The sequence below is a fragment of the Apus apus genome, chromosome 5, assembly GCF_020740795.1.
Source record: "Apus apus isolate bApuApu2 chromosome 5, bApuApu2.pri.cur, whole genome shotgun sequence".
NCBI lineage: Eukaryota > Metazoa > Chordata > Aves > Apodiformes > Apodidae > Apus > Apus apus.
In genome coordinates, this window is record NC_067286.1 from 49,107,207 (window position 1) to 49,134,279 (window position 27,073).

The window sequence follows — 27,073 nt, forward strand, 5'->3', positions numbered from 1 at the left end:
GCCATAGTACAGCAACTGTTCTTGTTAAACAAGATCATCTACTATCATACATAGAAGTTAAGACAGTATTTTATCACCTTTACACATTCTGATTTTTGTTTGTTGTTTGTTTTTTCTTTGGAATACAAACCAAAAATCTGCTGAAATAAACTATTCAAGCAGCAGAACACTAACTTTCAGGTTTTGTTTTTTAGTATTAGAAAAGTATTTTTCAATTGCCAACATTAATAATTTCAAATGTTTGGTTACCTGTTGTCTTTATCACACAAGGATTTTGTTACAAATTAATAACAGTGTCTTAACAGAAATTTACCAATTGCTACTCTCTGAATCTTTAGTAAGATTATTTGTTTGTACATGATTTCTTGCCTAAAAGGGCTTTTAAAAAGAGAGCATAAAGTGAGAAAAGGACTTCGTTGCATAACACACGGTTCAAAGTTTAAATCAACTGTTAAATGCAGACAGCTATTAATCTAATTCCTTTTTCTTAATCCTACACAGCTTATAAACATCCAAAGGAAGAGCATGACAAGACATGTTGGGAGAAGTGACTGAAGGAAATTCTAGATGTAGGTAAAGATAAAATGTGAATGAAGTCTAGTTTCTGCTTGTTTTATTTAAAGCAAGCTGTTTGACCTGAAATTTCCTCCTTGTAATTTGAGGCCACTAACTAGTCTACATCTCTCAGCTATGGGCTAGGATTATGTCACTTCCAAACGCCAAACGTTATTTCTTGCAACTCCAAAAAACAACTGAAGCTTCTTAAAACTGTCTCCTCCATTCCAAGAGAAAACAGGAGTGTGAATAAATATACTTAGCAATAGCAGCTATTGGTCAGAGAGGTAAGGAGTTGAGTCTTGCATATTGCCCCTCTATGAGCATAAAATCTTCAATGTTACATGATTCATAAAAGCAGTTCTGTTTCTGTTTGATGAAAAACATTTCCTTTTTTTGCACTACAAAATCTTAGCCTCTAGCCAAGGAACTGGATAGGATGACTAAAACAAACATCTAAATTTTGTTGTTATCTAGCTTGTCATTAAACACAATTGAAATGTGAAACTGCAGTATTGAATCAGAGCTACACTGTGTGAACTGAGTCATAAATATGGACAAATGTTTTATCACTGAAGGCTGTTATACTGAGCACTCTGCAAGAATCCCAGTTCTTCATGTTTTTCAAGATGCATTAGAGCTCTTAGCAAGATCTTTTTTAAATAGGATGATAATCAGGACACCACTTATGTAGAGTTCACAATCCTATTCCTCGTTTGAAAATAATTTTCTGCTTCACAAAAAATATTTTTATAGCAATGCCAGTTGGACATGTCATCACTACCTTAGCATACACAAAATTTGCTGTCTCCCTAAGACCGTTTATATAAACTTGTCTTCTTTCATGTTACTGTTCATTATGACTACAATCAGGAAATCTTAATTTTACACAAAAATTCTGAGCATGACCTCTTTCTACAAGATACATGTAGTTAACATTCCCATAAAGAGATATTTATAATTTCTACCAATGGAGGTTGACTTTTTGCACTCTTATCCTTACTAAGATACAGCCAGAGGCAAAATTTCTTCAGAAAATAATCAGGCACTTCTCTGCTACCTGTCTTACTGCTGGCTGCATCAATCCCACATGGAGCAAGTTTTGGTTAGAGATTTTCAAGGAAGCATTACTGTGTGGTAGAGCTTTATTTGAGACTTCATTCCTAAGAAGCGAATGTTCAAAAATACCCATGCAAGAGTTTAAGCTAGGAAGCAGTGACCATTCTACTTAGATGAACAAGGCTTAGTGTATCTACCATATGATTTCTCCTCACTTTTTTATATTATTTCCAAAAGGCTTACTTTCCTTAACAGAAAGAATACATACTATGTCTCAAGTTCTTCCCATAACACTCATCTGAAGTCATACTTTTATTAGACATTAAGTAAGTTTTACTAGCAAGCTGATTAGCAGGTGTGTTGTACAGCATTTATCCAAAAGCAAGACCTGGGATTTCATAAGGAAGACTTTTAGAGCAACTGCACCCAGGATTTGATCCTGCTGTAGAACTCATACAGTATTTCTTTCCTAATGAGATAAAATTAAGTCAAACAGTAACAATTTTCTATGTCTTATCACTGGTGCTCACGACCTGAAAGAATACTAGTCTTCTCTGTAGCTCAAGAATATTCTCTTGGCATCCCTACGAGATTTAGGCTACTCTCAAGAAGTAGTGATCCCCCGAAGTTGATAGATCTTACATAAATTCTTGCTTTGTTTTAAATAGCAAATTAATCTCTCTCTACTATCCTTCAAACTAGTTAAGCCTATGACACTTTCCTGGCCCCACTGGAATTTCAATGGAGGAAGATTGTTGCTCCCTCCCCTTGGACTGCCTGATTGGCTAGTCTTCCTTATCTAAGCCCTTACATAGTTGACAGTTGCAGACACTTCCCTGGACATGCCAACCACCCTTCAGCATCCTGCTAGCTAATTATTTACAGTCAAAAATAAAGTTCAAGCAGCTCTCTGCTTATGAAATAAACTACTGACACTACCTAGTTTTTAATTAAATATATTAGTTATCATAGTAGATTGCAGCAGAATCTTCAGGCTAAAATAGCCCACCCCAGTAATAAAAATATAAGGATTTGTGCATCTGTTCACCTAGAACACAGATATGTTAACAAGTTATCCCAAAAACTGAAGTAATGTATCAAAGGCACACTCAGTCTTTTGGCAGAATGTATTGTTAGTTTTTATTAAAGCTCAACAATCATATGGGACTTTTCATTTAGTGATCTCATAGCTTCATTCCCATGAACCACATGGAATCAAATCTGTGTATTAGTTCTGTATTAGGCCTAGTGACCATACCCAGAGCCAGCAGAAAAATTAGACTTCACAGGAAAACACAAGTGTAGATAAAGGAATATATCCTCATTTAAAAGGATAACAATTGTGATCATTTAAAGTGGTAAAAAAAAATAAATTGAAAAAACAACCCACCCCAAAACCAACAGCAGTCACCCCCCTTGTTTCTCCCCTCACCCTAAATAACCACACATTTTTCCTTACTATCTAGCTACAACAGGCACACATTTTATTGAAATAGTTCCACTGTTGGCTTGCTTGTCCTGACAGCAAGGGCAGGAAGCTAATCTCTGAGTATTCTGCCACTGCCTTTTTGGATCTTTTCAAACTTTAGCTTTGTTATTAATAATTCTGCTCTCCATCATCCAAGGATAGCCACATTTGAGCTACACAGCTAGTAGATGGTACTCTGGATAAATTTAAGCTTTGTATTCTTGTGAGGAACTGAAAAAGAGACTGCAAAGCAAATGACGCAAGACACTTGAGTTTCAAGTGCAGAGGCAAGACTTGGTAGGTGGAAGCTGTGAGCAAGTCAAGTCTTCCTGTTTCAGTCACAAGAAGTGATGCCATACATACTTCATCCCTGTGCTACAGCATGTATCATGGATGCATCTCAAACAAAGTTGAGGATTTAAGTATTCACTGTTCTATTGCGAAAGTATATTGGAAATTATATACCCTAATCCACAGCCATACCAGCTTTGTCCCTAGATAAATGCTATGTACATCAAATTTATTCCTCCTTTCAGGTTGCACAGGAAGAGGTTTTAGGACAACACACAATAGTGCAATGATTCATTTTCTGAATAAGGATCACTTGCTTAAGAACAGCACCTTTGTCACTAGCATTCCAGAATTGTCTTTTTAAATTCCTTTTAAAAAAACCAAAACCATAAAAACTGATGCATGGCTTGAACTGTGTAAACTGACTTCAGCAGCACATTGCCATTGAAGTATCTTCTACTTTTATTAGTATATTGAGAAATCAATCAACAACAGAAGAGAAAAATTTAGTATTCTACATGTGGTCCACCAACCCATAACTTAACAAAATTCCACTTACTACACACTTTAAGCTTTGTGCTACTTAGCGATAATTAAATCCAGTGTATTCTTTACCAAAGCATCAAGACCATTATTGTAACATTTTAAAATAAGAATATCGATATAACTTAACACATAGCTAAGTCTGGGAAGACAGGGGACTAGATTGCACAGGCTGAAGTATCCCAGGACAATGTCAATCTATGAAAAATTAGTTCCCAAGGAGGTCTCAAAATCCGCCAAGTATTTCCTCTACAAAAGGAAAAGCAGACAGTTTTATTTACCACAAATTAGATCAACATTTATATGCACAGAGACCTGCCTAAACCACAATAAAGAGTAGTCATCACTTTCAAACCTAAACCCCAAGAAATCTAAAGCAGACAATTTGACAAAATTTTACAAGTATGGCTTCTAGGCTTTTTTTTTTTTGCGGTAGTAGTGGTTTTTTGGGTGTTTTTGTTTTATTTTGTTGTTTTGGGTTGTGGGGTTTTTTTGTAGTTTCCATGGTTATTTTACATGTTAAAAGAATAGAGGCAGCAATGGGAACTTGTACTCAGGTCTTAGCATTATTATTTTGATAAATAATGATCTAAGGCTGTGATGTTTAGAATAGAAGTATATATATGTATATCTGAGATTACATAGTTTGTAATATCAACAATAAATGAGACAATGTTTCACACTGACACTAATAGTGCAGCACAGGTAGAAAGTCCTTTCACCAATGGAAGTACTTTTATCGCAAAGGTATCTACAGGCTTGTTGAAGAACCAAAAACTACTGGCATAACAAGTTCCCCCAAGAGCTTATCTATCTCCTTCCTTCCAACCACAAATAACATTGGTTGGTCTAATAAAAGACTGTTTCTTCTTGGAAGCCTCATGTCAGCCTAAATAGAAGTCAGAACTCATTCACTTTTTCTGTTTAATATCCAAAGTCCCCAAAAGCCACATGTTAAGCATGTCACAGTAAAAACAGATGTACTGCCACATACCCCTTTATAATTAAATGGAATTTCACTCTCAACAAAATTTTGAGATAAGAGGCTGGTTAGACCATAACACTGGAAGTTACTTTGAATTCAAAGTCTTACATTTCCAGATTTTTCATTAAATTTTCAAAGCGTAACTGACAACTGCGTGCACCTCAAATTTAAGTCATCTATGTCAAGCTGCAATTGCACTAGTAGCTGAGATGACCTAACCTAAGTGGCATTCTTCAGCTAAGAAGGAAAGATCTCACTCTTCCATCCCACAGTTCCACAAATGGATCTTATGTGGTAGCTTGAAACTTCTGCTGACACAGAAAGTTACCAGTTTTTGAGAAGCAATTTGGAGTAACGAGTTGGTTTTCTTGTGATTTAGTGAGTTTAGGCTGTTCAGAGTTCTAGGGGTAGAGCTGGAGAGAAGCAACTCTTCCTTTCAGCTGCTAAGCTCCAAGCTTTGCTCATACAGAATCAGGTTTAAACTCTGAACTTGCCTTTTACTAGGGAAAAGGTAAGTAGGCCTCACCTGAAAGATATGCTACAAAGTAGGATTAATACACATACCAGGAAAGATTTGGTGTTTCTAAGGCTCAGAGTGGAGCCTGACATTCAATCTACATTACAGACCACTTTGCTTAAATACTATGAACTATTTCTGTCTGCACCATTTAAGAATATGCTTTAAGAACAGCACTTTTCCTTCTTAAGCACAGAGAACATACAGTGCTGTTCTATCAGGACAGATTCATGCTAGCACTTTTATTTCTCTAACCATGTTTTCACAATCATCAACATTGGATTTGTGCAATGCTAGATTATACATGTCTGACCCAGAGTAGTAATGAGCACAGACATGAAATGCTGTGCACTCACAGACATGTGTGGTGGTTTGCACTGATCTTACAATTTTATGCCTACCTTAAGCAGGCTTCATGTTTAATCTGTCATAAAGCTTATTGATACAAAGCTCCACCCACAATGCTCTTTGAAACACATATGAACCAGCAAAGCAAGTTTACGCTAGATCAGCACTTTATGCCATACAGCTGTGAAATATTCAGTGGCATTTTAGGAGTTCTAAAGCTTGAGTTACTGTATCGTAGAACAACGACCTTCAGCTAGTCAGGATTACAAGCAAGAGTTAGTTTGTTCTGCATTTTTACTCATCTTCTCCTTTTTTACTTCCTGCAATTGATTCTCCATCCTACATTTGCCTTAGCAGTTGTTCACTACAGACTATTTACATGGTGCATAATGAATTACATAAAGGGGAACATACAGGTTAAATTTTCCAAGGGAGGCTATTTTTAACCCAGACTGGTTCTCCCCATTCAGTTCAACATACAAGCCTACAAACAGCTGCAGCCACAGAACCAATGGGTGTGCCTGTGAGCAAAACCACAGTACGGCTGTGCTTATAATAACTATTTAATAACTATTAAAGCTGAAGACTGAAGCTCGTTTTAATGCATTAACTGTAGCTGACAGAATTTTAGCAAGTGTGAGCTGACCAGACAGGCAATAAAATACAATCTGGTTCAGCATTTCTCAACCTCTAAGGGTAATTCTCAGCATCCATGAGATAACAAGAGCAAACAAAGGGCAAGACCTAAAGCTCACTTCTCACAATTCTTTATGGCTTACAATGTGTGGCTTAAATAATTGAAGCAAGGTGAAAACCAGAGGTGAGAAGCTGCTTTTATGTATACAGAATGCTTTGAAGCAGTAGTAACCCATATCCATCTTTCAAGTAAAAGCCAAACAAAGGTAAACATATAAATAGCTTTAAAGCCTTCTAGTCTTCTCTTACATAAAAAGAAATTGAAAGTTTTATCATCTGAAATATACAGAAGAAAAAAGCCAGGTAAGTTTCAGATACTATAATCCTCAGGGACCTTAGCTACTTTGTTATTTTCCCAACTATGCTTTGCCCATCTCTCCCAAAGCATTTTTTGGTGTAAAACCAAGTGCCAGTTATCTATATATAAAAAAATAATAAATTGCAAAGAAATAACATGCACATACCAAGAAATGCACAAACAGATTGAGAACTACTTTTCCTCCTGTTTTGGTACAAGAACATACAGTATAATTTGCAACAGAGGCAAAAGAAAAATTACTGCAGAGCTGAATTTAAAGAACCTGCCTTTAAATGTGAGGAAAAAAAAAAAATGTTTACCTGTTGCTTCTGGTATGCAGTGTTTGGGTTAATTTTGGACTCCAAAAGAAGAGAGCCTAGAAAAACAAAACAAAACACTTGTTTACATGCATACTAAAATTTCTATCTCAGCATGAATTTTCTGATCACCTATATTCTACAGTTTTATTTCATTTTCCCCTCACAGATATGTTCACATTGTACAGAACATGTGTTTGAGGACTGGACTTTTAACCTCTTTCTTATTCTGAGTAATGACTTCCATGGAAAATTGTTTAGAGATTATAAAGTCTGCAAAACATAAGCACACAAAAAGCATCACAATTGCACTCCATAGTTTTGTTTTGTTTTTACAAAGTCTGCTAATTTTGTGGTATTTACTCTTAAAGTTTAGCTAAACACATTAGTTTGCTGGAAAGCATATCTAAAAACTAATGCTTAGAGTGGCATCCACTGTGACTGCCAATACAAAAAAACTTCAAATATTATACACTTTGGAATAATGGTTTCACAGCAACTTATACTGATTTAAGATATAGAACAACAATTTTATTCTCATGTTTGTGTTTTACTCTCCTTTACTTTACATAAGCATTAGTGTTAATACAGGTCACATTTAAATGGTTCAGAGTGTTGATCTAGGTGAAAGCAACCCTTCCAACTGCTTTTATTTTTGGTGCACTCACCTCACCCAGCTTGTTTCTCAGTTGCAGAAATACCAGTGCATAAGGGACTATTTACAGCCATGACTTAAATTTATGTGTCTGCAGAGTTTCACTCAACATACATGAAGAAGTACTGATAAATTAATTTGCATAGTTGTTCTTGTAATTATGACATAAGGTTTTAAGTACCCCTTAAACAGGCACTTCTCCACTCATTTACCTGCTTCAATTTCTTCTTTAAGAAAAGTCCAAACTTTAAAGAAAGTCTCAACTTCTAAGTTTCACAGCTATAGCCCTAAGGCAGTCTTGTATTACCAAACTATTTTCCAAGTATCCTCACAAAATTTACCTTGAAGAAAAACTTAAATGCTTCAACCACTTCAAATATGGAAGTCTGAGAACTTGAAGACAGGACAAGGAAAAAAAAAAAAAATTACTTGGATTTGAAAAGTGACATGGAATTGAAAATTGTACTTCCATATCTCACAGTAGAATTAACAATTACTAGCTAGTTTTTCACTATCTGAAGAGTACAGCAATTATAAAATCCACAGCAAAAATATCCCAAACCTATGCTTGTTTACTAAGTACCACTATCCTCAATCTCATAGGTTGCATTTACACAAAATACCCACACTTATTTGCTGAAGAACTGCTACTGACTGATAGAACATCACAGAAGCACAGAATAGTTGGGGTTGGAAGGGACCTTTAAAGGTCATCCATTTCCTGCCTGGATGCAGTCCTGTGCAATGTGCTCTAGGTGACCCTGCTTTAGCTGGGGAGTTGGACTAGATGATCGCTAGCAATCCCTTTCAACTCTGACAATTCTGTGATTCCAACCCCCTTGCAATGAGCATAGACATCTTCAACTAGATCAGGTTGCTCAGAGACCCACTCAGCCTGAGCCTGAATGTTTCCAAGTTTGGGGCACCTACCACCTCTCTGGGCAACCTGTGCCAGTGTCTCACCACCCTCACTGTAATATCTTCCTAATATCTAGTCTAAATCTACCCTGGTTTAAAATATAATAAAAGATAATGGTTTAAAACCATTATCTCCTGTCCTATCACAACAGGCCTTACTAAAAAGACTGTCCCCATCTTTCTTTTAAGCCTCCTTTAAATACTGAAAGTCTGCAGGTAGGGCTCCCTGGAGCCTTCTCTTCTCCAGGCTGAACAACCCCAACTGTTTCAGCCTGTTCCCATAGGAGAAGTGCTCCAGACCTTTGATAATTTTTTTGTGGCCCTCCTCTGGACACACTCCAACAAGCCCATGTCCTTCTTGTGCTGGAGACAGCAGACCTGGACACAATACTGCTGGCGGGGTCTTGTGAGAATGGAATAGAGAGGGAAAATCACCTCCCTTGACCTGCTGGCCATGCTTTTTTTGATGCAGCCCAGGAGACAGCTGGCTTTCTGAGCTGTGAGTGCACATTGCCAACGCTGGTCCAGCTTTTCACCAACCAACACCCTCAAGCCTTTCTCCACAAGGCTGCTTCAAATCCCTTCACCTCATAGCCTGTATTGATACCAGGTGTTGCCCCAACCCATGTGCACGACCTTGCACTTGCCCTTGCTGAACCTGATGAGGGTCACAAGGGCCCACTTCTCAAGCTCATCCAGGTCCCTCTGAATCACATTCTGTCCCTCAGGCATGTAAATTGCACCACTCAGCTTGGTGTTTGTGGAATCACCGAATTGTCAGAGTTGGAAGGGACCTCTAGAGATCATTCAGTCCAACTCCCCTGCTAAAGCAACATTGCCTAGAGCGCATTACTCAGGACTGCATCCAGGCAGGTTTTGAGTACCTCTAGAAAAGACAACTCCACAACCTCCCTGAGCAGCCTGTTCCAGTGCTTTGTCACCCTCACCATAAAGAAGTTTTTCCTCATATTTAAATGGAACTACCCGTGATCCAGCTTGTGCCCATTGACCCTTGTCCTGTCACTGGGAACTGCTGAAAACAGCCTGGCTCCATCCTCCCTGCATCATCCCTTTAGATACTTATAGGTATTAGTAAGGTCTCCCCTCAGCCTTCTCTTCTCCAGGCTAAAGAGTCCCAGTTCTCTCAGCCTTTCCTCAGAAGGCAGATGATCCAATGCACCAAGCATCTTTGTTGCCCTCCACTGGACTCTCCCTAGCAGTTCCCTGTCTCTCTTGAACTGGGGAGCCCAGAACTGGATGCAGTATTCCACATGTGGCCTCTCCAGGGTGGAGAAGAGGAGGAGAATGACCTCTATCAACCTACTGGCCACACTCTTCCCTACACACCCCAGGATTCCATTGGCCTTCTTGGCAGCAAGGGCACATTGCTGGCTCATGGATAATTTATTATCTCACAGGACTCCCAGATCCTTCTCCTCAGAACTGCTTTCCAGCAGGTCCACCTCTAACCTCTACTGGTGCATGGGGTTCTTACTCCCCAGGTGCAGGACCCTACACTTGCTCTTGTTGAACCTCACTAGGTTCCTCTCTGCCCAGCTCTCCAGCCTGTCCAGGAGGTCACACTGGATGGCAGCACAGCCCTCTGGAGTGTCAGCCACCTCTCCCAGTTTGGTATCATCAGTCAACTTGCTGAGGATACACTCTGTCCCATTGTCCAGGTCATTGATGAATATGTTGAACAAGACTGGACCGAATATAGATGCCTGGGTGACACCACTGGTTACAGGCCTCCAACTCAACCCTGCTCTATTAATCACAACCCTCTGAGCTCTGTCACACAGCCAGCTCTCAATCTACCTCACTGTACCCTCATCTAGCCCACACTCCCTCAGTTTCCTAGTGAGGATGTTATGGAAAACAGTGTCAAAAGCCTTGCTGAAGTCAAGGCAGATGACATCTGCTGCTCTCCCCTCATCCAGCCAACCAGTTATGTCACATGGGTTAGCAGATTTGTCAAGTATGATTGACCACGTTGACCACTCCAAATAACTTCCTCTTCTTCAACATGTTTAGAGATGACATCCATAAAGAGCTGCTCCATCACTTCACCAAGGACAGAGGTGAGACTAACCAGCATGTAGTACCCGGGGTCCTCCTTCTTGCTCTTTTTGAAGACCTGAGTGATAGTGGCCTTCCTCCAGCCCTCAGGCACCTCCCCTGTTCTCCATAACCTTTCAAAGATGATGGACAGTGGCCCAGCAATAACATCTGCCAGCTCTCTCAGCATTCGTTGGTGCATCCCATCAGGGCCCATGGACTTATGAATGTCTAGTTTGGCCAAGTGGTCTCTAACCCAGTCCTCCTCTACTGAGGGTAAGTCTTCCTCTCTCCAGACCTTTTCCCTTGCCTCCAGGGTCTGGGATTCATGAGGGACAGCTTTAGCAGTGAAGACTGAAGCAAAGAAGGCATTCGGTAACTCTGTCTTCTCTGTGTCTTCCACCACTAGGGCACCAACCTCATTTATCAGTGGGCCTACATTTTCCCTAGTCTTCCCGTTGTCTGCAAATTTGCTAAAGGTGCCCTCGATCTCTCTATGTCATTAATGAAGATGTTAGGTTGGGGGAGGTCAGGGAAGAGAGACTGAAGAATCAGATCACAGAACTTCACTTGCTGAGTGTATCAATAAAGAATAAAATAAATATCAGAACAGTTTGCTGTCTGATAAGAAAGGTTATTACTTCATGCATTTAGAAGTTTTACCAAGGATTTTAATATTCTTTAGCTTACTATGCATGTGATAAGATTCAGTATTTTTTTAATTAACAAAGTGACTTTCATGTGATGGCTGCTTCTTCCTAATTTCTATGTCTGCTGTTCTACAAGGAATAGCCTTCACTAATGATATAGGTTTGAGAAGCTATCGCTCTGTTCTAAACTGCTCTTGCAGTAAGAGTTGTTTACAAACTAAGATACAATCCAACAACAAAACTGAATAGCCCTCAACGGAAAACAAGACAACAAAAAAGCAACCTCCCCCCAGAACCACATATACTACTCCTTTTTTCAAAAGGTTTTCAGTTTTTTAACCTGTATCAGCTCAGTTAACAAGGAAGCTTATTTGCCTAACTGTGGTAGCACAACTAAAGAAAAAAAAACAAAAACAAAAACAAAAAAAAAACCACAAAACACATCACACACTACAGAGGAGGTCAAAGAAGAAAAATATGTAAGATCAAAATTACTGATGAGTCACACTGTGATACTTAGGCCTCGAGCTCTGAATTTTGGGTTTGCCCAGTGAACATCTAAAAACAGCATTCCCTCTTCTATTATGATCATCAATGACAGGCAATGCTTCACTTCAATCTTACTTTCAGTTTCAAAGCCTCAGCTTTAACTACATAAAGTTTTAGAAAATTATTTTGTGTTATTAACTTGGTTAACCATCTTCTAGAAAGTCTTTGCTGTCTGTATTTAATAGCAGCAAATGTGAACTAGAATCTTGTAAGAATTAAAAGCAATCGATGATTTCAACATATTTTAAGTGCTGAACACAGATCTGCAGAAGTGGAAATGAGCAGATTATCACACAAAACTTGAACACCATGTTTGACAAAATACTTTTAAAAAAAATAATCTTGAAGGCAACTGAATGCAGACATTTCATCTTCCAGCCTCGAACTGGACACTAGAGAATGACCTCTTTACTAAGACTTACCACAAAAGAACATTTCTTTTTCTCTACTAAACCTGACACTGGCAGAAAAGACAAAACAAGCCTTATAAGGCTTGACTTGTTTTTTATTACCACATGATTGCTTACTCCTCACCATTCCAAATAGTAACTAGGAAAATGTGAATTTGGAGATAGAAAGACATTGAAGCATAAACTGGGTGCTATCACCTGTAACTACCCCAAATCCATTCCTCTGGATAATGTGATGCTCCATTTGGGCAATCTCTTTCCTAAAAGGGGTAGAACAACTCAAAATCAATCACCATTCTACCAGTTAATTCAGTGACTTATTTTCATATGGTAACTTTTACAGGATTTGTATGATGCAGTCTTAGGCCTCTGTAACTTGCTTCTGGGAAACAAATATATTCTTTACAAAAAACTTACAGACATTTAACATGCTGCAAATAAAGTTCTCCGTTCAAAGCCTGTATCAGGATTGATTCCTAATACAAGTTCAATATGCTTACTCTTGTATTTGTCAAACAATTATTTTCTATGTAGGTTTTTTCTCTTGGTATTATCCTAGAATATGTTAAGAATATCCAGCTTTATAAAACCTTCAAAATAACGCAGTTCTACTTATTTTCTAAATTATAGCCTTGAATGAATTTGTAAAGGTAACTGCAAAACACTGGTGCCAGAAAGTAACATCTGAAACTACCTATAAAGAAGAAAACATTAATTTGCAGAATTCTGTTATTTGCCACTGTAATGCAATATAGCACAGCCAGAGGTTTTTTGTAAGTACCACATCACCATTCTGTGCTGTGAAATAAATGCATGTACAGGGAAAAATGTGCTCAAGAGATTACATACAGATACACAATGCTATTTTCAAAGATACTGAGAGAACATCCCAATGCAAATCCTAGAGTCTTAAACAACAAATCTGCAGACTTGTTTACTTATCCACATATGCAGGAGATTTGCTGATAAGGAATACTGCCTCTCCCAACAAACTGTTAAGTGGATCCTTCCTCAGAAAAACAAAAGGCACACTGTCACTCATTAATCCTCATCAGTATAAACATGTTTATGTTTAAATTAAAATTTCAACGCAAAACCTGTTTTTTTTTTGCAGGATGTGCACCGAGGTTTAACTTCTGCAACCAGTTCAGCTGTTTCTAAATCACAGAAATCAATCCACAGAAACTTAGGAAGCAGCTCAAACTGAGGTTCAAGGATGCATTCTGCATTTACAAGTGACTGGTTTCTCAGTCTAACACATTGCTGAAGAGTCAAACTCAAACACTAAGGATAGGGCAGATCCAGGTAAGTACAAACCCAGAGTTTTTTCTGTTTTGTTTTTCTAGAAATAAATAAAATTAATCCCTTTAGCTCAAAAAAGGTAAAGAAAACTTAAGCCAAATTTTGGCTAAGCCTTCTGCCAGTATTATGAGGTTACTAATACCTACTCTAAAGAAACAGTGCAGATGTGGATGCCTACCTTGTGTCAGGAGTCATTAACATACAGATTGCAGAAGTGGCAAATTGCAACTTCTGAATAAAAAGTTACTAGATAGCACCTAAAAGATAGCTGGCAAATATGGCTTCCAATAGGGGTTCACTTGGGCCTGTCAAAGAGTTTAGCTACAGGAATAGCAAACTTTAATTAAAAGTTTAACCCTTCAAATTAACCCACCTTAGTTGAACAGAAAGGTTCACTTTACAGGTCACTTCAGTCATCTGGGCTCAAAACAAAACCAAAAAGTGATCTGATATCATGCAGTGACAATCCAGAAGCACATAGCCATTTTAAGAATGAGGCAGGGCACAGCAGCCTCAACCACCATGTTAGAAACAGGTAATAAATCAAAGGCTTCTGATTATACACAGAAAGTGTGGAAGGTGTTTATTACTGCTCTACTGCAATTCAGGTAGAATATACTGCAACTAGGAATCACAGAAAAACTTTTCAGCGTTCCAAGAAAAGAGTTAACAGTTGTTTACATGTAAAAAAGGAATACAATATCCACCTTCAAAGTATATGTGATCTGAAAGCAGTTAATGATTTATTTTCTGCTGTAACAGATCACTCCAAATGATTCCTAAAGTTCAGCATCTGGGAGCTTTAACAACGTCTCAGCAACACATATAAGTTATCTGCTCTAAATTCCTTAAAAATGGTGCTAAAAAAACACAAACCCATGAAAATGACCACTCCTATAGATAAAAAAAACCCAACCTGCACTCTTACTTGGTTCTTACTACTCTAATTCCAGATGACAGCTTACCTTGGACTTGGCATACCGCTTGTAGCTCCCTTATCTGCACACTGATCCTGCCATAAAATCTCAACCACTTGTAAAGCAGCCACAGAGCTACATCAAGCCACAGCCGAACAGTCGAAAGACTGAACTATGTGCTAGCCCACATGGTGAGTCGAACGAACTCTGTTGCTCCTCTGGCGAGTCTGCTCCTCCTCTGTGCGCAGGCGAACTGGCCCTTTAATAGGAGTGGGAATTTCCCATACACAGCAGGAACTGCTAACATTCCCTACCCCTCCCCCACTAAGGAAACGAAGCCCTCAACTTGAGGCAGATCCCGAGGCTTTCTCCCAGTCAGCTTCCTGGACTAAGTCCGTAAGAACATGCCTGCGTGCACAGGATGATTCTCAGCTCAAATTCTAGGAAAAGCTGGTTTAGAACAGGAGGAAGGAAGAAGTTTCATTGTGGAAAGAGGAGGAGCTGACAAAGAAAGACAATACGAGAACGCTGTGGAAACATAGAGGCAAATGATGTATAGGTCAAGTTCCCAATACTGTCTTCGATAACTCAACAAAAAAAAAAAATTAAAAATCACAGTAAACTACTTCACTTAGTTAAAAAGCATGAAAGGGAAAACACAAATTGTATACTACCTAAAGCACAAGCCTGGCTTTACATTTTCCAAACCATTTCCTCACATGTAAAGATGACTGCATTTGCCTTCAAATTAGCACACAGACAATTGACACTGGGAGTAAACAAAACATGAATCGAATTTTATGAGGTGTTTGTACAAGCAAGTTAGAAAACCTAGCCTAATAATAGACTGCACATTTAGCCAGGACTGATACTACCTACTAAATTAAGAACTTAAGCTCTGTATATTATTCAATACTCTTGTACACTGTTTGAGAGAAGTGTATTAAATATATTTATGCGTATTAGGTGCAGCTAGCAAGTTTGAGCCAGTTCTGCTATAATCAGAGTATCTTAGCTATACAACACAAAGTAATAAGTTCACCTTTGTTTTGGGATTATTTATATCAATTTGTATTTTCCTAATTACAGATGTTCCTTTACAATAAATAAGGGGACAACAGCAGTCCAATTCAGGTTCTCATCAGTCTGAAGCATACATATCCCACTGAAAGTCAATAAAGGGATTTTAGTTCGAATGGGTTATGAACTGTAGTTCTTTTGCTTTTATTTCTAAAAAGAACTTTTTAAAAAGTCAGGAAAATTGTTTAGTGTATCGAAGACATGACGCTTTTAAAACATAAACAATGCAGCCATGTAGACAGTCAGGATTGTCTGTACAGCAAAATATACTGTAAAGATTAGCCTAAAAATTTAGTGGCAAGTTTTTTTAATTCCCTCCCTCATATTTAAATTACACTAAGTCTATTTCCATTTTGAATGCCTTCTCTCAAACTATGTAGCTGACCAAACTATAAATGCATCTTCTTCAGTGTAAAATAGATAGAAGCAAGTATCAATTTTAACTTTTAAAATTACAATCAGGAAAGTACAAAACTTTGAGATTCATGCATATCTGAAGCTCAATTAAAAAAATTCTGCTCAGATGAAAATTTGATTCTTCCATATCAGTATATGATCCTTCCTGTAGAGATTATTGTACAGTTTGTCAGAACTTTCTCAAACAGTAAGAATTAATGATTCTCAAGTTGCTTTTCTTCCTACTTGCCACAATGAAAAAGCCAACCAAAAAAATCAAAAGGTCTTTTGACAGTCACAAGCTACAATTAGATCTACAAGTCACTGGAAATGGCAGCTATATATCTAATGAAGTAATAAGTCATGCACTGACAGACTTTACTAGCAAAATGGCAAGTGCTAGGTACTGCAATGTACACATTTTAAAATCTACTCTAATCATAGCAGTCACGGACTCACTTAACCAATAATCAAGACTAGCCCAAACGTAGCTGGAGGGGTAGATACTACTACTACTCAACGTATACTATTGTCTGTGTTGTCTGAAAACGTGAAGGAAGTTGACAACACATCATTTAAATTTATTGACAGGAAGATCCAGAATTGCTAAAGGACTGAGAACTACCATTCCATTAAAAAAAAAAACCGCAACTCTGAAAATGCTGTTGTGTCCACTGCATTGTCTTTACTATTGTAACAATTGTACTTCGATAACTGTTGATAGCTTTTAGAATGTCTTGCATAATTCTTGTTACCAAAGAAAAGGAAGGCAGCAAATAAAAGAATGTTAGCCATTCCTTTCTCCAGAGGATCGTTTCCAGAAACATCTCAGGAAGGATACATCACAATGATCAGTTTTGAAACTGAAGTGCATTAGGCATATAGTAACACATCACCAGATACCCACACCCATGTAAGATTTACAATATCTTAACGTATTTTGTATGCAACACTGTGTATTCACTATGAATCAAGTGCCTACTATGTTTGCACTTGATGGCAACCGTCCTTTTCTTTTACTTGGCCTAGCACGAATTAATTATGGTTAGTCCCTACTTGCTTTTAGGAATCGTACTTGAGTTATGCAGCAAAACGTTTAGGCAACAGACACAAAGCTAAGCTCAGTTCCTTTTCTGGGTAGGATGAGGAAAGACTGCACCTTCAGACATACACACTTACCATCACTCTCTGCCCTGACTAGCAGGGACATGCCCTTCAGTCTCTCCACGTAGCAAGAGGACACATGCCCTGTGCCTCGATCATCCCACTGGCGGTCCTCGTTTAGCGTGTAAACCTTCACCCTCCGCCGGGTGTCAGTCATCCTGCCGCCTGCCACACCACAGCCACCACTCTGGTTTGCAATTGCTGGAGAAGCAGAAGGCTGGTCGAGGACTAGGCCCCCCTCAAAGGAGGGGAGCGGGAAAGAAGGTAGCAGCCCCACAAGGGCACGACAAGCGAGCTCTTCTTACTCTTCAGTGCGCCAACGGGACCTCATTATCCAGGGTAACAGAGGATGAGGGGGCGCAGGGGAAGAGGGGAAACAAGAAAAGAGGTGAAGATGTCAAAGGGGAGCTGCTCCAGGCAGAGTCAGGCGCTGCACAAAAGGCGAGTACGACTAGGCAGGGGAGTGCCGCAGAGAGAAATGAGGCTTTTTGCAGGATGAAGGGCAGACAGGAGAGGCGGTGCAGAAGGGATCCTGGAGAAGCGGATCCAGGGAAGTCGAAGCAGTGGTGGACAGCAGATGGCACGGGCGTCAACGGGCAGGCGGCCGGGGCTGACAGGAGCAGGCGACCCCGGAGGCTGAGGCCCTGGAGAGGGAAGCAGGCGGGAGGATGGCGAGGCCGGGGTGAAGCAGGCGCGGGGAGGCAGGCGGGAGAGGGCCTGCTTGCCCCGGCCTGGAGCTCGGCTCTATTGTGCAGCAGCTGCCCAGGCCCGAGGCCCCTCGCTCGCCGTCCGTCAGCGCGGGGCTTCGAGGAGCCGCCCTCCTGCCCGCCGGGGCTGGTCAGGGCCTGCGAGCGCTGCCTGTCCCGGGGAGGGGTGAGGCGGGCGGGCTCAGTGCCCCGTCTCCCCCATGGGCTCCCGGCGCAGGCGGCGGCTTCACTCCCAGCCCGACTCCGCCGCCATATTCTTCTTCCTCCTCCTCCTCCTCCTCCTCCCGGTGCTGCGGCGGTTCAGTCCCGACTCCTCAGCGCGCCCTGCGACGTGGCTGCACTCCAGGCACTCAGCAGCCCAGCCGGCAGAGAGGCGCCCTGCTCTGCCCTGCCGCGAGGGAGGGAAGGAGGGAAGGAGGGCGAGCGGCGGCGCGTCCAGCCCGGCTCCTACCGGCTCCGTCTCCGCCTCACTCACTGCGCGGCCGCCATCTTGGTCTCACCTCTCACTGGAGGCGCGGGGTCTCCCAGCCAGCAGCGGCACGGGCCGCCCGCCAGCATTTAAAGGGCCAGCCGCCCCGGGCGGGCAGGGGCTCCGGCGGTGCCCGCGGGTCCGTGCGGTGCCGGCAGCTCCGCGCCCCGACACCGCGCCCGCGTAGCGCACTGCCCTGCCCTGCCGGGGTCGCTGTCCGGCCGCGCGGGCGGGACACGCGTGGGGCCCCTCCCGGGCTGTTCCTGCGGGCCCGAGGAGCGCAGCGGCTGCGCGGCCCAGGCAGCGCCGGAGCCGCCGCTCCCCGCCCCGCTGCCTCCCGCGCCCCCGCGGCTCTGCCCGGCCCTCCCGGTGCTGGGGGGCCGGGCGGTGACCGGGTCCGCCACCTGCGCGGGGCTGGGGCGCGGTGTCGTACCGCGGCGGGGTCGGGGCTGCTGCCGCCCGCACCTGCGGGCTGCTCCGGGCACCGTGTTCCGGGCTGTCCGTGCCAGCACTACCCGACCGGCAAAAGGGTATCCTGTCTCTCTTGGGTTTTTTTCCTCTGCCACACACTGGTGAGTGATCCAAAAGTTAAGCAGCTTCTGGCTGAGCGGCTGTTGGATCTCCACAGGCTGAGATAGGATCTAACAATTGCAATAACGAACAGAAGCTGTTGAGTCTCTGCTTTTGCCACTGCTGCCAACATCTGAGCATATGTTTGACAGATTTCCCTAAAATATGCAGAAACACGAGTTCATCTGGGACCCCACAAACACGTCACTGCATGAGAGTCCATTTCAGAGTCTGTTCTGGATCAGCTACATACGTGGGAGCTCACTGCAACTCACATACTCAATTAGATCGATTTATTTTTATTTTATACTTTCAACCGAGCATTGATGTTTTGTCCAAGTGAGTTACACTGGAGCTGGTATGAGCCAGAAACACAGATTATGAGCTTTCATCTCAGAATTAATTCTGCATCAGGGGGAAGCTTCCAGTCAAGCACTGCTGTCCTTTCACTGTCACCTATTTTACTTGCCCCATGAAAAAGACAGTGTGTCCAGTTCCACAGCTGGTCCCATTTCCTGATGTGCCCAGGTGAAGCCATTTGGCCTTGGCTTTCTGGTTTGGCTGTGATGGCTAAGGACTGGTTAAGAATACAAGTGTCCTCAAGAGTATCATTTGGATGTCCATGATGTAGCTGATGCTATGTTGCTCTCAGTGGCTCTTAATATGGTGTTCTTGGCTAATGCAGTCAAAGGTTTGGAAAGATTCACTCATCTTGTGCACAGAAAGATGCTCATCACCTTCCTTTGGTGACCCATGTGGCACCCGAGGGGATGTGCCTGGGGAGGTGCTGGGCCAGAATTTTTCTCAGGCCATTCTGGAGATGGATTTTTGTGACTTCAAAGAAGATTGATGTCACTTAGGGAAACCTCTGTGGGACAATTCACAAATGTTGCCTTCTTGTGGCCATCACATTAAGCACAGACCACAGTTCACTGCAGTTTTGATTCTTTCAGGGTTTTTTTGTGAATTGAAAACAGGAAGTTAAATCAGATTTCAGTTTGCACTGTTGGCTTTATAAAAATTTTGGGTTCAGCTTCTTTTAATTTGCCTTATATTATTTTTTATATAAGTCTGAACAATGCTCAGCCCAATGATAGTGCACACTTGTCAGGTTTTATCCGCATTCTCATTATATTGGGCAAGGGGTTTTATTTTTTTTAACATTTCCACCCCAGTGATTCCAGAATAAATGCTGGGCACTGAGGGCAACTTCCCTTGCTGAAAAGCAGATGTGAAATAAAACAAACACTCAGTTTATTTTTCTTAGAATCATGAGTTAATAGACAAAAGTGTGTCAGGTCACATCTCAGTTCCTGCTTTCCATTTCCAGAGGTTTGAAGGACTGTGAGATGCTGTTCTAACTGAGTTAAAAGGTTAGGCTCCCTTAGTTCCTGCAAATAAGACCTTCCTCTGGCAGAGGATTTTGGCCCACCAGGAACTGAGTAATAAATGAGGAAATGGAGTATTGAGTACAGTTTTTAACTTCTCACATTCATGAGAAAATAACTGCATATGTATCAATGTAATAGGAATAAGCCTAAAATGGGTCTACCAGTGAAGGCCTCTTGCACAGAAGTCAAGACTAAAGACTTTTTCTTTCAATATCTGCTCATAATTTTGGGAAAGAAAATTACATTGTTACTGTGAGGAACTTCAGATCAGACATATACCTTGGAACTATGAGCACTAAAGCATTATTAGCATTTCTAACAATCCTAGCTAAAGATTTTCTGACCAAAAAAAAAAATGTGTTAGTGAAACTAACAACTTCACACTTAATTAATTAATTAATGGCTCCATACTCTATACACACACATGGACACTGGCTACGGCTTCTGGTTAACCAAGACATATATTTTGACTTGTTCCCAAAAATAAATGGAAGATGTATTACTCAGTGAAAAGGAAAATTATACAGAAAAGCTCTGTGAAAATTGGGGGAGTCTATAAAGAAGAAGTTGTCTCTAAAGAAGTCGGGAGGATAATGTGATCAAGACAGAGGGGAGATTAAAAAAAATACCTTTCTAGTTTAGTGAGGAAGTGAACATAGCAGTTGGAAATAAATACGTACAAGAAGCAGGAAAAAGGCAAACCTAGTAATCATTACAGGTTATAAAGCATAAAAAAATGGATGAGAACATTAAAGGAGTATGCGTGGTTGGTAGTTTTAGGAACAGCTCTAGTTGTCTAAACTTTAACACTATTATAGGCCTATTATATCTAGATTTAAAATACATGTTACAATTGCTACCAAAATATAGAACAGTTTAAAAAATAAATTTGTTCTATATTTTGTAGCATATGACAATGACTTAAGTGACTTGCTGGTCATTAATAAGAAGGATATTGATAAACTTTTATTCAAGAGAAACATTCTAAAGTACACATGTCCTGAAGAGCTTGAATTTAAGAGTCCTTAGGGTGTTTGCATGTGTGATCTCAGGAAGCATGGCACCATATTAAATTTTAATAAAGCTTAAACTATTGCAGAAACTCTGCAAGACATGAACACTGACTATAAGTATTCCAATTGAACAAGTGAGAACACAGATAATGATAGTCTGATTTATCTAACATCAATCACAGGCAGTAAATACGAATACAGGATGCAATCAGGAATTACACGGTGGGAATGTAGCAGCAGCAGCTGATGTAGCTTTAAGGGAAAAATTGTTTAATAGAAGTTAAATTACAAAGTTGCTCACAAGGGTAATGGTGCAGATAGTTTCCGTTGTTTTTTTTTTTTTTCCTGGAAAGTCAACATTGTATTCTGTGAAGAAATCTCGCTTTGCCTGGGTCAGATGTGGGGTGACTGATGTAACTCAAATGGAATTATGTCTGTGGAGATTGTTAGAGAGGATTGTGCAGAAATCAAGAGTAGGATTGATGCTATTTAGGATTTGCAGTAATTATTAGAAAGTCCATGTAAAATCTCTGTGACTGAAAACTGTGTATGACTCAGAGGCAGGAAAAGTTAGACATGGCTGAGGACGGAGTGTTCAGACACAGACAGGTCCTCCCATTGAAGGTTCTGATGGGGGAGAAGGAACAGCTTAGTCTCGGGCTGCTCAGAACGTTACTGGCAGCTGCTCCTGTCTTATCCCAGCTTTGCAAATGTCTGAGAGCTTATAAGCACCTCTCAGTCATCACTGCATTTGTAAGGCAAACAATGACACTTCAAATTCAAATTCTGAGCTGTAACAGTGTTGATGCAAGAGCTGATGGACGAGCAGCTCAGGTAGCCGGGATGGGGGCACCATGGTCAGCTGGGGATGGCCTGGTTGTGCTCAGACCATTCAGGTACAGCCAAATACATGGTCACGCCTATGGGAATAAATGATAAGGCAGCTCTGAAACAAGCTAAGTTGCATAGTGAAAAAACACTCCAGCAGGAACACTTTATATTGTGCTGTGTCTGTCATCTAATACCTTTTGAGTATATTGTAAGTTAGCAAGCTGTGTAGGAATATAGTATCAGACTGAAAGGAGCTTTAAAGCCATGTTTTATAATTCTGGTGTCCTCTTTGTTAAAATATTTTAAGAAATTGAAAAGGGCTGGAAAGGACTACCCTGGAGAACTTCATGTTTTTTCAGATCCATTTGTTGCACTTCAACATCTCAGATTCCTGCAGCGTGCACTGTTTTGCAGCATGCCCTATGAATCACATCTCAGCTGCTGCTGCTCAGTTTTCACATCCTGCCACACACACCCTAGAAGCAGTAGCCCTGTTATAGTAACTGAACCACAAACCTGACACTGCGTAGGTCAGCAGTTAAAACTCTGTGACTCTTCCTACCTAAGGTGCATATGAATCCCCTCAACAGAAATGTCATCTTTTCTTTCAAAACATTGTCATCTTAAAACAAACAATTAGTACTGATGAAGGCCCTCTGTGTGCGAAACTCTGTGGGGTCACAAGGGTCACAGGTCAGCAGCACCTTTTATTGGAAACTGCTCTGCAGGTAGGGAGAGGGGCTGGACTCTGGGTGGGAGCTGATGTGCAATCCTCATGCTGATTGTCTCTGGTTAGAGACGTGCACAAAGACTAGGTAGGTCAAGAGCCTCAGAAGAAGACATCTTCCATAGAGGCACTTAGGGGGTTTGAAATCAACTAGGATCATTCAGTTAATTCAAATAAGGTGTACTTATTCTACTAAATTCTATATGTCAGTATCAGAAGACAGATTATTAAGTCTAAGGAAAAAAAAACCCATACACGTGACAGTGTATAGAACAAACAATCAGTTAAAAAAAGCAGTTTTTTCAACAGTATGTCTAAAGCAACTTATTCCAAAGTTTGATACACAAAAATCTCATCAAAAGTTTCCTTCACTGTCTCTGGGACTAGAACCCTAAAAAATTACATGATGCATAAAATATAAACCCCAGTTTATCCCATCTAGACTGTGGCTTATGCCTATTCTTGGAGCAATTTTTTTTTTTTTTTTATTTGAAATGATTAAGATTACAGATATCTTTAAGAACATAAACTTAAGATTATATAAGGTATCTAGAGTATTTTTCCTGAATAGTCCTTAATTTTTAACATTCCTGGTGCTCAATTGATACCTGAAATTAAAAAAAACAAACAAATTAAAAAATGCCTAAAACATTTTCTTTTTTTTTTTTATTTTCCCCAGATGTATTTTTTCTGTTCTAACTTTTCCCCTAACTGATTCCAGTGTGGCTCCGAGCACTGTCTGCCATTACATGACAGATTACATTCACCACTGACTGAGGTGTTTAGGATTGTTTGGAATCAGTCCTGTCTCTAACACAATACTCAAGGATCAGTGGAGCAAATTGCTGACTGTGCGAGATTGTTTAAGTATATAAAGTGAAGCTTCATGAGAAAGAGAATAAACACCCAGAATGCTATGCAAGGTTCATAGCTGAGTCATCTTTCATAAATTCCAGCTCAATCTGATCAAGAATCCTCAGTGCTGGATGGTCTTGAAACCCATTACAAAACAAGTCCAGATTCTTTGCAGGCAGCTGTAGGTGCTGTTCATAATGACTGAGACATTTCAGTAATCGCAGATCTGTACCTTTGGATCAGCAGCTGGCTCAGGATGCTATGAAAGCTGTGTGTCATGCTCTTAGGGGTCCAGTACTGTAGAGGAAGCTGGATAGATGATCTAACCCTCTACTCATTTGGCAGTGTAGCATATAAAGAGCAGCAGGAGGTGCCAGATGGATTCTTTACGTTCTTGCAGTAGTGCATAGAAAAATTGTGGGTCTGATTTTTTCCTCACTTCCATTTCTTCTATTTGACTTTTGGGGCTTTGTGATTTTTATTGGCCTCCAGAGGTGTTTGAGGCTCACGGATTTTGAGACTGTCTCTAGTGTTTCAAATATGTGGTACCACAGAGATTCAATTTATGCATACGTATGGGCACAACGGAATTGGCAGCTGCCTATGGGCATTTGTTGAGGTCCCGACATTGCCATGGTGGAGCCCTGATGACCTAAAGGTCTCACAGTGCTTTTTGCATGCATGAGAGAATTCTACGGCAACTAGAGATAAATGAAAACAAGACTAATTCCAGTCCATAAAGTTTCAGCCTTGATTCCTTTCAGCTTTCCTCTGTGCTTTTCACTTCTCATAATCCTAAATAATTTGGATTATGATTTATGCTTTCCTGTTACCTTTTATATACCACATGAATCAACACTAAACCCTTTCCCTGACCTTCTCACTTAGGAAACTATTGATCCAATCATGCCTATCTTCCTCCTTCAATCATGCAGCTGCTTTTTTCTATCTTTACCGTGTTTCTCCTGATTCAGCACATCCAAGTGATTTGTGCCTAGGTTATGTTCTCACCTGTGATTCTGCTCATACCCATCACTAGTCTGAAATTGCTGCTTTACCACATCCCTTCCTACAGGGCTAATTTCTACACTTGCAAGGTCCTACGCAGCCTGGCTCCCTTCTCAAGCCAAATACTTTCTCAGTGTTTTTAAATATCCTTCTCCTTCCTGTCTTACACTGCCTTGAAAGACTTCCTCTAGCAATCAGTATGGATCAGCCTCTGGTTTATCACATGTATAGTGCCCTTTCTTCTTCACATAGCAAACATTATTCTCAGTTTTCCCAGGAAGTGACTTCCTGGGGATTACTGCATACAGCCTTATCATTTAGTTCAGTCTAGCCTCATTGTAGGCATGAGGACTGGCAAAGGGAAAAAGATTCCTGATAATATTGCAAAATAACTGTTCAGAGAACCCACTGTAATCACAACCTATGTTGAAGGCACAAGACACAAGAAAAGTAACATGGGAGAAAAGAGATCCTTTTCCTAGAGTAATACTTGGAAGGATTTCTGGCTTCTTTTCTTCTGTTCTTCAATGATCTTTAAAGGTCATGACTCTGGGTTTCACTGAAATTACTGGGTTTTGTCATGGACTCACTGGGGTCAAAATTTTTCTGTAATTTTGAATTTCAAATTGTCCTTACCTTTGACTTCACAGCTTGTCCCTTTGGTTGACTTCAGTTACTGACAATAAGAAAATGAGAGACTGACCTGAAATTCTCAAGTTGGAAATGGATTTGAAGCATTGCAGCTTGGTACTTCGTTCTTAGAACCTGAAATGTTAGTTGCATGTTGTTATATGGCTACATTTAAAGGAAAACTGCTCTACCTATTTCAGGCATTCATAAAGCCTTTCAAGCCTTGGTAGTGGTTTAGAATGTCTCTTGTATAGTTCAATTTGAGTACAATTTTCCTCAAGCAGTTCTTACCCTAATACTGGTTGGGTGTCAGCAAGTACCAGAATTTATCTTAGAAACAGTAATTTTGATAATTGTCAACTCTGTTATAACTTTTTAGGTCTATTAACACACAAAATAAAGATCTGTTTAAAAGTCTTAATTTGAAAACTTTTATAACAAAGCTATTTCCCCCCCATATGGCCTACAATTTCAGCATTATCATGACTGGCACACTATGCCAGTTGTTTTAAGAAGAGCGTTTTGGGAGGGAAAGGGCTAGGCTTACAGATCCTCTCCTGCCTTTCTATTTTAACTCATGACATCTTAACAGTACCTCTGCCAGTGGTGATGAGAATAGATTTGGAGTGGAAACGCTGGCATGGGTGCTTTCCTCATTAATGACTGTGATTTAAATATTTATGTTGAAGTTACTTGATTTTATATTTCAATCTCTGTTCTGTTCCACTCTCTATGCTCTCTGCTAATGTAATATTCATAATTTCATACCATTACGTCCTTCAGATCCTGATATAAAAATATTTATCTTCCCATATGTTACCGTCCAACAACAATGCTCTCGATCCCCTCCCCTTCCCACCCAGGTAGGGAAGGAGAGAGAGAAAAAGAGACTTGGCTGGATTGAAAACTAAACTACACAGCTTTAATTAAGCTCCAAATATATAAAAATATATATACAGTTATATACAAATATGTTCAGGTATGTGCAAAAGCCTCTTGCCTCCCCCCACCTCAGCAACTCCCACAGCATCTCCTGAGCTGGAACAGTCCTGAAAAATCCCAGAGCTGCTGCTGGAGAAAGCAGAGAGTGATGAGGGTCAGGAGAGCTCGAGCCTGGGGGTCGACAGTGATGGATGGACGGAGTCCTCCCTGGACACTGGCCATGGACAGAAGAGAAGGGAAGAAGAAGCAGGAAGGAAGTTGTCTTCTGTGATCTCTGAGCTTACGTAGATACATGGAATGGAATATCTCTGGCCAATTTTGCTGTCTAACTCAGCCTCCTACGGGGGGGGTCATAGATCTCCCCGTAGTGTCTGAGCCAGCAGAGTAAAGGTGTGACCTTGAAGACCCAGCAGTTAGAAAAACATTCTACTGTTATCAGTCTTAGCTGGAATGCTCTGTGACTAGTTAAAAGAAAGCTTAATGAAGGAAAAAAAAAAAAATCAGTAAAAGGACAATTGGCTTCATCCTGGCTCAAACCAGGACACCATAGTGTGTAACCAAAAATAAAATCAGCTGCAGTAAGAACATCACTGAACTGTTCTGTCTGTACAGTCTGCTTCTCAAAATACTGAGTATTAAAGTACATTGGAAAAATAAACACTGTGTATTAAATAAACATTGGTAAATAATTAATTTTAATACATGTTAAGAAACCATGAAATTATTAGAAAATACTCACTTTTGAATCCTTAAG

The 27,073-nt window shown here is 40.5% G+C and overlaps 2 protein-coding genes across 4 annotated transcripts in view; one reads left to right on the forward strand and one right to left on the reverse strand.

The window, feature by feature from the left end:
• PPP4R3A (protein phosphatase 4 regulatory subunit 3A) overlaps positions 1 to 18,164 on the reverse strand; it is a 44,546-nt gene extending 26,382 nt beyond the window's left edge. The window contains exons 1-2 of one of the 3 annotated variants that reach the window (XM_051621119.1): positions 17,192 to 18,164; positions 7,081 to 7,136 (exon numbers count right to left, since the gene is read on the reverse strand). In XM_051621119.1, the coding sequence (XP_051477079.1) occupies positions 7,081 to 7,136; positions 17,192 to 17,333 (198 nt within the window). In that variant the 5' untranslated portion in view covers positions 17,334 to 18,164. The remainder of the gene's footprint in view (positions 1 to 7,080; positions 7,137 to 17,191) is intronic. The other 2 variants (XM_051621120.1, XM_051621121.1) reach the window with 2 other exon arrangements.
• LOC127385854 (protein FAM246B-like) lies at positions 17,672 to 18,445 on the forward strand. Its single transcript, XM_051622031.1, has one exon. It carries the CDS (start codon positions 17,672 to 17,674, stop codon positions 18,443 to 18,445), a length of 774 nt encoding a protein of 257 aa, XP_051477991.1.
• The last annotated feature ends 8,628 nt before the right edge of the window (positions 18,446 to 27,073 follow it).

What these genes read in the sequence shown, in the direction of transcription:
- LOC127385854 (XM_051622031.1), top strand. Translation starts at nt 17,672, where the DNA reads ATGAAGGGCAGACAGGAGAGGCGGTGCAGAAGGGATCCTGGAGAAGCG.